This window comes from Engraulis encrasicolus, chromosome 8 (assembly GCF_034702125.1).
Source record: "Engraulis encrasicolus isolate BLACKSEA-1 chromosome 8, IST_EnEncr_1.0, whole genome shotgun sequence".
Classification (NCBI taxonomy): domain Eukaryota; kingdom Metazoa; phylum Chordata; class Actinopteri; order Clupeiformes; family Engraulidae; genus Engraulis; species Engraulis encrasicolus.
The window spans coordinates 40,852,094-40,864,593 of NC_085864.1; the positions used below are offsets into that span (position 1 = coordinate 40,852,094).

The 12,500-nt window shown below is 45.1% G+C and overlaps 1 protein-coding gene across 1 annotated transcript in view; it reads right to left on the reverse strand.

Moving 5' to 3' along the window:
- LOC134454610 (tyrosine-protein kinase receptor UFO) overlaps positions 1 to 12,500 on the reverse strand; it is a 94,312-nt gene that overhangs the window by 21,125 nt on the left and 60,687 nt on the right. The window contains exons 10-12 of the mRNA XM_063205701.1: positions 10,709 to 10,732; positions 7,425 to 7,551; positions 5,582 to 5,673 (exon numbers count right to left, since the gene is read on the reverse strand). Of these exons, the coding sequence (XP_063061771.1) occupies positions 5,582 to 5,673; positions 7,425 to 7,551; positions 10,709 to 10,732 (243 nt within the window). The remainder of the gene's footprint in view (positions 1 to 5,581; positions 5,674 to 7,424; positions 7,552 to 10,708; positions 10,733 to 12,500) is intronic.

Consider the following 12,500-nt stretch of genomic DNA (forward strand, 5'->3'; position numbering starts at 1 on the left):
CACACACACACACACACACACACACACACACACACACACACACACACACACACACACACACACACACAAACACACAAACTTTTTCCAAGCTGATTTATTCTGATGGATGTGTGTTATGTGCGGTGCTGCAGTGCTCTGCAGAGTCTCCAACCGGCTCTGCAGTACCGTACGATGACCTCACATCTGGCCCTCACTCTGCTAACGTACCCCAGGACTCAAGCACACTCATACCACTACTTCCCCACCAACCATCAACCACCACCACCACCACTACCAAACAGCTGTGTGCGCCTGCACGGGTGCATGCATGCACGTGTGTGTGTGTGTGTATGTGTGTGTGTGTGTGTGTGTGTGTGTGTGTGTGTGTGTGTGTGTGTGTGTGTGTGTGTGTGTGTGTGTGTGTGTGTGTGTGTGTGTGTGTGTGTGTGTATGTGTGTGTGTGTGTGTGTGTGTGTGTGTGTCTGTGTCTGTGTCTGTGTGTGTGAGGCAGAGTTTGAGAGTTCATGCTGAAATTTCACACACACACACACACACACACACACTGCAATCATGCCTCAGGCAAGCAATGACACACACACACACACACACACACACACACACACACACACACACACACACACACACACACACACACACACACACACACACACACACACACACACACACACACACACACACACACACACACACACACACACACACACACACACACACACACACACTGCAATCAGTCCTGAGGCATGCTGCAACACATGTTGCCGTGACATTCCCACAGGGTGACTTCTCTGTGCCTCCTCCTTCCTCCCTTCTTCCTCTCCTCCTCCTCCTCCTCCTCCTTCCTCTCCTCCTCCTCCTCTGAGAACACTCCTTCCTCTGGACCTTTCCCTGTCTCCTGTCCTCCTCCTCTCCCCAAATTCATGCCTGTATCCCTGTGCTGTTCCCGGTATATGACTGTACATTGGGCTGCTCCCCAGAGCAGCTTCCAGTGCAAATACAGTAGGAGACATGTTTTTTACAGTAGGAGACATGTTTTTTACAGTAGGAACCATTTTTTTTACCATTTTTGTTTACTGCACCATGATTGTTGTACCTCGCAAGGTCCAACTCAAAACCCCTTGGAAGTCTCATGGAACTCACATGCATTGGATGGGAAAAATAATTGTGACTGAAGTGTTGACATAACCATTCTCAACTAGAGCAACTTACAGTGAATTTAGGTAGCCTACACAAAAGAATGCCTGTCACAGCAGTGGCTAAAGTCTACCCTGCAGCAACATGGGGAGCTGTAGAACAACCGCATATTATACAGCACACACAACTCAACTGTAGTTGACTCCAAGTCCCTGTTTACCAACCATCTAAATCAAAGAGATAAGACGCCTTTCCTCAAATAATGCGTACTTAGATGAGTGATAGTGATTGCTGCAGATATTACAATAAGCCAAGAGAAAACAGCTGTTATTTCAGGGCTTTATTTGCTCTCTCTATCTTCTCTATCTACCACCTCAATTAATTTTACTCAGTCAACCAGTTATTCACGTTATCCATCTCAATCTCTGCCGCTCTCGCTCTCTCTCTCTCTCTCTCTCTCTCTCTCTCTCTCTCTCTCTCTCTCTGTCTCTGTCTCTCTCTGTCGCTCTCTCTCTCTCTCTCTCTCTCTCTCTCTCTCTCTCTCTCTCTCTCTCTCTCTCTCTCTCCCTTCCCTCCTCCCCTCCATCTCTATCTCCCCCCTCTCTTCTATCCCCATATCGTGTCCTCTCTGTGTGTCTCTGGCAAGTTCAGACACATCAGGAATGGGAGCATAAACAAGTCACTGTCACGCATTGTGTCCCAGACTACTGACATCAGAGCCGTTTCAAACACAAACATCATGCTTTCTCACCCTCTTACCCTCCTGCCCCTGATTGTGTGCCAGTATTAAGTGTGTGTGTGTGTGTGTGTGTGTGTGTGTGTGTGTGTGTGTGTGTGTGTGTGTGTGTGTGTGTGTGTGTGTGTGTGTGTGTGTGTGTGTGTGTGTGTGTGTGTGTGTGTGTGTGTGTGTGTGTGTGTGTGTGTGTGTGTGTGTGCGCGCGCGCGTGTGGGCATGCATGTGGGCTTGTGTGTGTGTCACAATACACAATTGTGTTTTTCCCCCAAATTGCTGAGACTTTAAATTGCTGTGTATGGGTGTTTGTGGCTCTCATTTGTGTCTATGATAAGTACCTGTCACATGCTCTTTAATCTCCACACGATAACATTACAAGCATGTTTAAATATGTAATGAATTCACCATCAAAGAAAAGGCAAACCATTAGCAGCATTGTCAAAACATTTTGTTTGCTTTGAGTTTGCTGTGGATGTTTGCGGAGGCAGGAATGCTGTGTGGAAGTTGCTCCTGGCAGAGAGAGCGAGTAATGCAAGCCGCGCTGGAGGGTTTCCGTTTCAAACAAACAGAAGTGTTCGCCCTCCAAAAAAAATGCCAGGATTTAAAATACAAAATAAAAACAGCATTTGCGTTGATTGTTTTCAGTTGCTCTGCTGAAGTCCTTTCACACATCACAGTGTTCTTCCACCATTGGTTCCGCTTCAACACAGTAAACAACTAGCTGCACCACTGCTGCACCACACTGAAGATTCAAGATCCAAGAGATTTAGGAGGCAACTAAATTCTGTGCGGAGCACAAAGCAGGGGTGCATTTCTGGAAAGCGTAGTTGTTAGCAGTTAGCAACTTCAGTAGTTACCAATGGGAAATTGCATTGCAACCAACAAAGTAGAAATTACGCTTTCCAGAAATGCACCCCAGAGTAGAAGATTCCCATTTAAAGGAAAAAATACAAGTGCCAGTACTTGACAGCCCGCCTCTACAGTTCCCATTTAAAGATTATGATCAAAATAATGCCTCATTTCATTGGCACATTACTGCAGTAAAGTACGCTCTGCACACAAAGAACTTGTTTTAAAGTCTCACACTGTCCCGTTCCCAAGTCAGAGTCCCACTTTTTCAAAGTTGGGAAAACAAATGTTTCTCCACTGACTGCACCGCCACACTGCTCCAGCACAGGGTGTTCCTGGGTAAAATAAATCACTGCATCAGATAAATGCATGGAGTTTGTGCCTGAGGACGTGCTGGGCCCGGGCCCACATCTGTCTCTGTGTTACTCTTAAAGAAAGAGCGCATTACTGGCCAGTGTTGCCAGAATGGGCTGTTTCCCGCCCAATTGGGCTGGTTAGGATGGCAGTCTGCGGGTAAAAATGGCATTTTGCAGGAAAACCCGCCCAATTTTGCCCATAGAAATCAATAGAATTACGCTGGATTTAGTGCTTCCAGGCGGGTTTTAAGCATTTATCGGGCTGGAAATCATCAGCCTCATCTGGCAACCCTGTTACTGGCACAAATCAAACTTTTAACAGGATCTTTACCGGCTATGCTCTATTATCTGGTCTTGTCTACAGTAGGAAGGAACAGTCCACCCATTTTTTATTTTCACATATTTGCAGTATTTTCAAGCATTATTCATGAATGTGCATGTCATTTTCTTCTCAGTGTTTTTAGTACTTAGATTTATTGGATCAGAATTATTAGCATAGCTTAGCGTAATCACTGGAAGTAAATGGGAGCAGTAGCATCAAGCCACAAGTGATCACAGGACGGCATTAAATATCTGTTTTTGTGAATTTTACATTAATTTGAAAGTAGCTAATAAGTACATTTGAGGATGTTTTATTTGCTCCCAAAGACTTGGTTAACTTGGCTACACTGTCAAACTAGGCAATGCAAACACATAGAGGAAAATGATATGCACATTCATGAATAATGCTTGGAAATACTGCAGATATGTGAAAATCAAAAAAGGGTGAACTGTTCCTTTAAGTGTTAATTTAACACTGCAAATATGACTATGAAGTGCAGAAGAGCAGATCTCAAGGAGAGTAGAGGCCCATGGCATGGGTTTCTGAGGAGGATTTCAGGGAGAGATTTCAAGCAGGAGACATGCACAACAGCACGCACTACACCACAACGCCTCCCTAAGGGCCAGACTCTAGTGCTGTGTGGATGGTGTTTGGACAGTTTTCCCTCACATAATCCCCCTAGAAGGGCATAAACAACAAGAGTGGCACGGATTCAAGTGCGATCAGAACCACATGGAACGAGCCCGGATCAAGGCCTGATTCTGGAACAGATGCTGCACGCTAGCCAGCGGAGCCGCAGCATTGTCAAGGTCAAATGGGTTCTCTTTCGGTCGAAGCACTCAATATCTCATGGGTAACGCCCTATTGCGCGACCATTTGCCTCGGCTATTCGCATCTCCCTCAGAGAACCGGGCTTACCCTAGGTAACCGATAGTTTCTCAATCTGATAAGTTGCTATGGAATATCCACTTACAGCGATTTTACAGAACTATTGGATAATTTATGAGAACACACTCCAAATAGATGACTCCCATTTGACAACAATAATGAAATAGCAGTAAGATTAAAAGTCTACTTGTAAATCATTGCAGACATATCTTTTGCATATTGCTGAGATTGTGTCCATGAAACTAACAATACAAGGTAAGGTGGCATCAGGCATCTTTATTAAAGACAACTGCATGTCAAAAAAATCTTTGGCTCTGTCTTTTAAAAACGTCTTTTGAACACATCATTAACAGTTTTTCTCTCACATTAGAGGCCTTTTTACTCGCGAAAACTAAACCGACAGGTTCTCCATATACTGCAGGGTCCCTAGAGCATCTCTGATTGTTTTATTTTTTACCTTTCCGTCTTTCTTCTTTTCCTCCGAGATTCTCTCGGCTATTATCTTTCACAGCGGCGAGTCCGAGCAGGTGAGGAAAAACACTCGAGAATAGCTGACTTGGAATTATATTAAGCGCTCGCTTGCTTGGGCTTGTTGAGACTAACCCAATTTTGAGGGTGGGGGGTGTGAGGGGGTGAGGGTCAGGTTATGGTTGCCTAGCCCAGGGGGAACAGGGGGCTATCACTTTAACCAATCTAGGGGTCGGATTTAAGGCGTGTTTGGACAATGGCTGAGGGCAAAGGGGTATTGATAACTGGCTTAAGGGGTTTGGGTTTGTGTGTGTGTGTATGGGGGTGTGTGTTTGTGTGTGTATATGCATGTCTGTCTGCGTACCTGCATGTGTGTGTGGTGTGTGGTTGTGTGTGTCATCCTACCTGCATGTGTGTATAGACGTATGTGTATGCCTGTCTGCGTGTGTGTGTGTGTGTGTGTGTGTGTGTGTGTGTGTGTGTGTGTGTGTGTGTGTGTGTGTGTGTGTGTGTGCAAGTGTACGCGCATGTCTGTGTGTGTGTGTGAGTGTGTGTGTGTGTGTGTGTGTGTGCAAGTGTACGCGCATGTCTGTGTGTGTGTGTGTGTGTGTGTGTGTGTGTGTGTGTGTGTACAAGTGTACGCGCATGCCTGTGTGTGTGTGAGTGTGTGTGTGTGTGTGTGTGTGTGTGTGTGTGTGTGTGTGTGTGTGTGTGTGTGTGTGTGTGTGTGTGTGTGTGTGTGTGTGTGTGTGTGTGTGCGCGTGTGTGTCTATAGGTATGCGGGTGAGTGAGTTTGTGTGGTGAGTGATTGAGAGAGGAAGAGGCTTGACTTACGAGTGGCCTCGGTGGTCCTCCGGCTGTAGGTGCGTCTGGCGCGGTACCTCACCACCAGCTCTCCACTCTCCATCATAGGCTCAAACGCCTCACTGGAAACACACACACACGCACACACACACACACACACACACACACACACACACACACACACACGTGCACGTACACACACGCGTACACACAGACACAGACACAGACACACACACACACAAACACACAAACACACACACACATATAGGCATGCATGCACGCACTCACGCACGCACACACACACACGCACACGCACACACAAACACACACGCGCACACAGACACACACGTGCACACAGACACACACACACACACACAAAAACACACAAACACACACACACACGCACACACATGCACGCATACACGCACTCACACACGCACACACACACACACACACACACACACACACACACACACACACACACACACACACACACACACACACACACACACACACACACACACACACACACACACACACACACACATACACACACGCACATCAAAAGGTTAGAATCCATGCAATAACTGTACAGGGTCCGTAAAACACTCTTATCTAAAGGGGGTGTTGGATTCACAACATGGTAACCGTCCCACAGTCTGGCTACTCTGAAAACAAACAGCTGTATCATGCAATTTGGGTGTTGCTGTTGCATCCCAAATACAGCGTTGTATAGATAGGCTTCAATGGACAGAAAGAAAGAAAGAAAGAAAGAAAGAAAGAAAGAAAGAAAGAAAGAAAGAAAGAAAGAAAGAAAGAAAGAAAGAAAGAAAGAAAGAAAGAAAGAAAGAAAGAAAGAAAAACAGAAAGAGAAAGAAAAGGAGGGCAGGTAGTACACCACACAGCACACCAGGAACTGGCCCAGACACTAGACTAAACTCGTTCCAAATTGGTGCTCAGAGCAGGGTTCCAATGAGTGGGTGAATGATTGACTAGGACACTGGGTGTTTGGGCTGGGGTGATAGGCCAGACAGAGAGAGCTGTGAGTGAGTGAGTGAGTGAGTGAGTGAGTGAGTGAGTGAGTGAGTGAGTGAGTGAGTGAGTGAGTGAGTGAGTGAGTGAGTGAGTGAGTGAGTGAGTGAGTGAGTGAGTGAGTGAGTGAGTGAGTGAGTGAGTGAGTGAGTGAGTGAGTGAGTGAGTGAGTGAGTGAGTGCATGATTTGGGGTGGGTCCGGAGATAGTCGAGTTTGAGTGAGCAAGTGAGTGTGTGAATGAGTGGGAGGCAGTCAATGAGTGAGTGAATGAGTGGCTGTTTGGTTGGGTGAGGGACTGAGAACTTGGTTGGAGTGAGCAAGTGAGTGAGTAAGGTGAGTGAGTGAGTGAGTGAGTGAGTGAGTGAGTGAGTGAGTGAGTGAGTGAGTGAGTGAGTGAGTGAGTGAGTGAGTGAGTGAGTGAGTGAGTGAGTGAGTGAGTGAGTGAGTGAGTGAGTGAGTGAGTGCATGATTTGGGGTGGGTTGTTGTCCGGAGATAGTCGCGTTTGAGTGAGTGAGTGAGTGAGTGAGTGAGTGAGTGAGTGAGTGAGTGAGTGAGTGAGTGAGTGAGTGAGTGAGTGAGTGAGTGAGTGAGTGAGTGAGTGAGTGAGTGAGTGAGTGAGTTGGTGTTCGGTTGGGTGGGTGACTGTAGGGAGTCTGGTTTGAGTGAGTGAGTGAGTGAGTGAGTGAGTGAGTGGGTGTTTGGTTGGGTGGGTGACTGTAGGGAGCCTGGTTTGAGTGAGTGAGTGATGGAGTGATGGGGCGAGCGGGTGGCTGTTTGAGTTAGGTGGGGTGGCCGGCGGGCGGGCGAGGGCGAGGGCGAGGGCGAGGGCAGTCACTCACCCGAAGCGTGTCTCCTTCTTGCGTAGGCGGGCCACATAGATGGCCATCAGAACTGCCAGTGCCACGGCAACCGCGATCGCCATGACAACGTACCACCAGTGCCAAGAGAAGGCTGCCGGGCCCTTGTCTGGAGGAAAAAAAGAAGAGAGAAAGAGCATTAACATGAAAAACAGACAAAAGAGGCGTCATGTGATGCAATGGAGTAAAATAGGGCAAGAAATAAAGGCAGAGAGGAATATAAGGTCGTATCAGAATACCAATAAGGAAGTGGAGTGCTCTTTCTACTATTGTATTATCAAATTTATTTATATATTATTTTATATATTTTTGTATATTATATTATATATTTTGACTGTATTATCAGCCCAGTGAGGGAATATGTCCCTACAAATTCAAAAAGTATATGTAAAAGTTATAATATTTAAAAGTAAACAGAATAACTTCATCAACTTACTCAAACTTACTTACACAACTTACTGAACTTACTTAAGTCATGCAAACCAAAAGATTTGGGGATCTGAATATGTTATTTTCGTCCACTAATTACGACATAACAAATGCAGAACAATGTAGTAGAAGGTTACTTTGGGAGAAGGAGGTTGCGATGAAAGCCGTTTCTATGGGGAAAAGGTTACTATGAAAGAGGAGGTTACTATGGACAACAAGGTTACTAGGGGTGCGGAACTTGCTGCAGAAATGTCTTGGAAAGGACCACTGAGCAGCTGTGTGTGTGTGTGAGTGTGCGTGTGTGAGTACAACAGTGCGTGTGTGTGTGTGTGTGTGTGTGTGTGTGTGTGTGTGTGTGTGTGTGTGTGTGTGTGTGTGTGTGTGTGTGTGTGTGTGTGTGTGTGTGTGTGTGTGTGTGTGTGTGTGTGTGTGTGTGTGTGTGTGTGAGTTCAACAGTGTGTGTGAGTGTGTGTGCGTGTGTGCACCAGTGATAGAATTTCAGTGCTTTTTGCGTTTTTCTGTGTAGGTCTGTCCGTGCCTGCCTGCATGCGCGCAGGCATGCGTGCGTGAGTGCATATGGGTGTAATGTGTGTCTTCATCCATGCTTGCATGCGTGTGTAATTTTAAATGCGGACAGGCTGTGTGTGTGTTTTTGAGCAAGAGAGAGAGATTATAAATGGACGTCAGTGGGTCGTGAGCTCATGCCTGATGACCTCACTGCAGGTCTCCAGATTTACAGCTGGGTGTACCTCCGCCCGATGATCCCCCCCAACCACTATCTCTCTTTCTCTCTCTCTCTCTCTCTCTCTCTCTCTCTCTCTCTCTCTCTCTCTCTTTATCTCTCTCTCTCTCTCTTTGTCTCTCTCTCTCTCTCTCTTTATCTCTCTCTCTCTCTCTCTCTCTCTCTCTCTCTCTCTCTCTCTCTCTCTCTCTCTCTCTCTCTCTTTCCCATCCTTTATTTCTCCATCTCTGTTGCAATCCCCTTGCTCTTTCTCTCTCTTTCTCATGGATTCCCTTCTTCATCTTCCACTGTCTGTTCCTCTTAAACTGTATTTCTGTTTTATGTTCCATCCCCACCCATCCACATTTCTATCTTTATTCTCTTCTTCATCGTCACTCTGTTTCTTCTTATCTTTCTCCAGCTCCAATATTCCCTCTCTCCCTCACACGCCCTCTAATCCCTCCGACAACACTCATCCTACTCTCTCATCACGATGCTGGTGTTTAGTCATGCAGAATTCCCATCTCGCTCCGTTAACTTTCAAGTCAAGTCAAGTCAAATTGGTTTTATTGTCAATTTCTTTACATGCACTGGTCATACAAAGAATTTGAAATTACGTTTCTTGCTTTCCCATGCAGACATAGACTAATCTAGGTAAGGACATAGACAGTATAGACATAGACAGTACTCATATGGACATAGACAGTACTCATACAGACATTTAAAGTGCAAGACTGGACAACAGAAGACTTGTAGAGAACATACATTAAGAGGAGGTATTTGTTGTGCTTTTTCTAAAAGTCCTTTATAGCGTTCTGACATAGTAATAGTAGCATTTTGAAGAAAAAAAAATATTAAAATAGGTCTATCAAGTACACCAGCAGCAGTGTGTGTGTGTGTGTGTGTGTGTGTGTGTGTGTGTGTGTGTGTGTGTGTGTGTGTGTGTGTGTGTGTGTGTGTGTGTGTGTGTGTGTGTGTGTTTCTGTCTTTTCTCTCATCCACCCTTATGGCCGTTTCTCCACCTCCATTACACTATGACTCTATCTATACCTCTGCTAATATTTCCGACTTTCAAATCTCCTTTTTTTCCCCCATTCTCATTCTTTTCTGATTTTTCTCTCATGCATCTCTGTTTTGATTCTTTCACATCTTTTTTATATGTCCTGAAGTGTAAAATTGTTGCATTTTGCAATTGCATTTGATATCGTTTCACGAGGTTTACTTTAGAAAGGTCAGAGGTTCTCCTTTCTTTGTTAATTAAAAATGTGGTGTTTGTCTTTGTATCTATAAGCATACGTATACGTGACACTTGTGTAGTGGTGCAATAGTAGTGTGTGAGATGTGTATTGTGTGTTTGTAAAGGCAATTGAGTTTTCACTTTCTTTATTTGTCTTCAAATTTGCATTCCTATTTGTATTCGTCTTCTCTCTGTCTACTTGTCCACTAAGCTCCACACTCTACGCTGGGCTGCAGTAAAACGCTAACTGAGCAAACAGAGATGCAACTTTTCTCACTGGTGATGAATATTTATTACCTCCCCTCTGCCTGAGTCTCCAACACTCCCACCCCCTGTCTCTTCTACACCCCTCCCTTAGATTCTCTTTGTCCCTTTATTCTACTCTTCTTTTCTCTTTTTTGTCTGCTCTGCTCCTTTCTTCTTCTAAAGTCACACGGGCAAGAGCATCCATACAGGATGAGTGCACCAGAAAGACTACTTAGACTCAACATTTCACTGTGTGTGGCAGTGTGTGTGTATGCCCGTGTGTCTGACCCAATTTGTTCTGCCGTGGTGTCTGTCTTGCTTGCATTGTGTGTGTGTGTGTGTGTGTGTGTGTGTGTGTGTGTGTGTGTGTGTGTGTGTGTGTCTGAGTGTGTGTCTGCGTGCGTGTGTGTGCGTGTGAGTGAGTGTTTGTGTGCGTGCGTGCGTGCGTGCCTGCCTGCGTGCGTGAGAGAGAGAGAGAGAGAGAGAGACAGGGAGAGAGGGGAGGAGAGAGAGAGAGAGCAGAGGAGAGAGAGAGAGCAGGGGAGAGAGAGAGAGAGAGAGAGAGAGAGAGAGAGAGAGAGAGAGAAAGAGAAATAGAGAGAGAAATAGAGAGAGTTTTTGACATATACACACCTCTGGCTTTCAGTGGGCTGACTTCTGTAAAGACAAAAAAAGAAACAGGTAATGTGAAATGCAGAAGCTAAGGTGCATGGGTCAAGATGAAGTTCATCCTTTTTGAACGCTTGTCATGGCCACTCTCTGCAAATAGCTGTGGAACAACCTCTGGTCAATTTAATCTCATTGGCAATTCAGAACATGACTCTTGAATAGTTTCCTAAATGTGTTTAGAGACCAAACAAAGAGTGATGCCAAAATGTTGAGAATGGTGCATCAGTGTGGGCGAGCACCGAGCAAACACGATGGCCGACAGCCTTCACAGATGCAAAGGAACACTGTTGCTATTGAACGACGACTGCACTCTCTCTCTCTTTCTCTCTCTCTCTCTCTCTCTCTCTCTCTCTCTCTCTCTCTCTCTCTCTCTCTCTTTCTTTCTCTAAAACCCTCAGTAAGCTTTTTATAGCACCTCACAAGATCTGATGAATCCGGCTTCTTCTTTTTAGCTCTTGTGTCGTTGGAACAGGAATGCCTTTTGGGGTAATCAATCCCTCATTACTCCAGCTGCTCAAAACGAATATTTCGGACACAGACACTGACTATAGTCTTCTTAGTCTTTAGCAGTCGTTCGCAAGCAGGGGTACACTATTGCCTCTTTTCCACTGCCGGTTTTCCGGTAGGCCTACAGCACGACACAGCGCGACTCTGCCGCCACTTTTTGCTTTGCGATTGAGCTGTGTCGCGTCTATTCGAAAAAGCAAAAAGTGATGGCCGAGTTTGACTACGTCAAGCTGCAGGCCTACCAGAAAAAAAGGCAGTGGAAAAGAGGCATTAGTGTACCACTAGGGGTATGCAAGCAGACTGCAGGGGGTATGTGAGGAAATTGAATAACTGTTTCAAAAAATAACTCACTTGAGCACAGTCACATTGGGATAGAGGCAGCAATATAGAGGACAAGCGTACTCATGGTATGACAAAAAGGCTTGTCCACAAGACAGACAAGGTTGGCTAGCTAACAAGATCTGATGAATCCGGCTTGTTTGTTTTAACTTTCGTATCATTGGAGCAGGAATGCCTTTCATCCATCATTAATTCAGCTGCTAATGAATCTTTCAGACACAGACACAGACTCAGCTGAGTTATAGTCTTTTTTTTTACTCTTCAGTGTTTAGCTCACTAGTTCCTTTTGATTCACGGCTTCTCCTCATACGACTTCCCAGCATGCACTGCGGGCCAAACATAAAGTGCACAAGAGTCCTCTTGTTCAATGTTATCATTACATAATGTATTCACACATTGACTGTCTGGCTGTGACTCTACTTGCAGTCCCAAGTTGACCCTTGTCCTTATGGGACTTCTAAAACAGTATAAACTGTCACATGTAACTGTTGTGGGATCATCATAAAAATATAAATATACGATATGATAAATAAGTAGATATACAGTATACATTTCATATAAAGTATTTCAAGTACATTTCAAGTGCAAGGATATCATGCGTTATACATGTTTTATATGTTGCAAATCACATTGTATGAGTCCATGGGGAGAGCCACAAACTCACATTTTTATTCATATTTTAGTCATTGCGCTGAAACCCCAGAATTCAAACAATTTCCAGTAGGCCTATAAATGGTCAAGCATGTCAGTTTTTTTCCAGTAGCCCCTTAGTGCACGCCGTACCTCCTGAGGCATGCTGTAATAGACATTGAAAGTTAGCTACTATAGTACTACACTACTGTGACAGTGCACAGGGCCTTTAGTAACACAGTGCGACTTGGTCATTGCCATTCTGGTAACAGCTCATTCA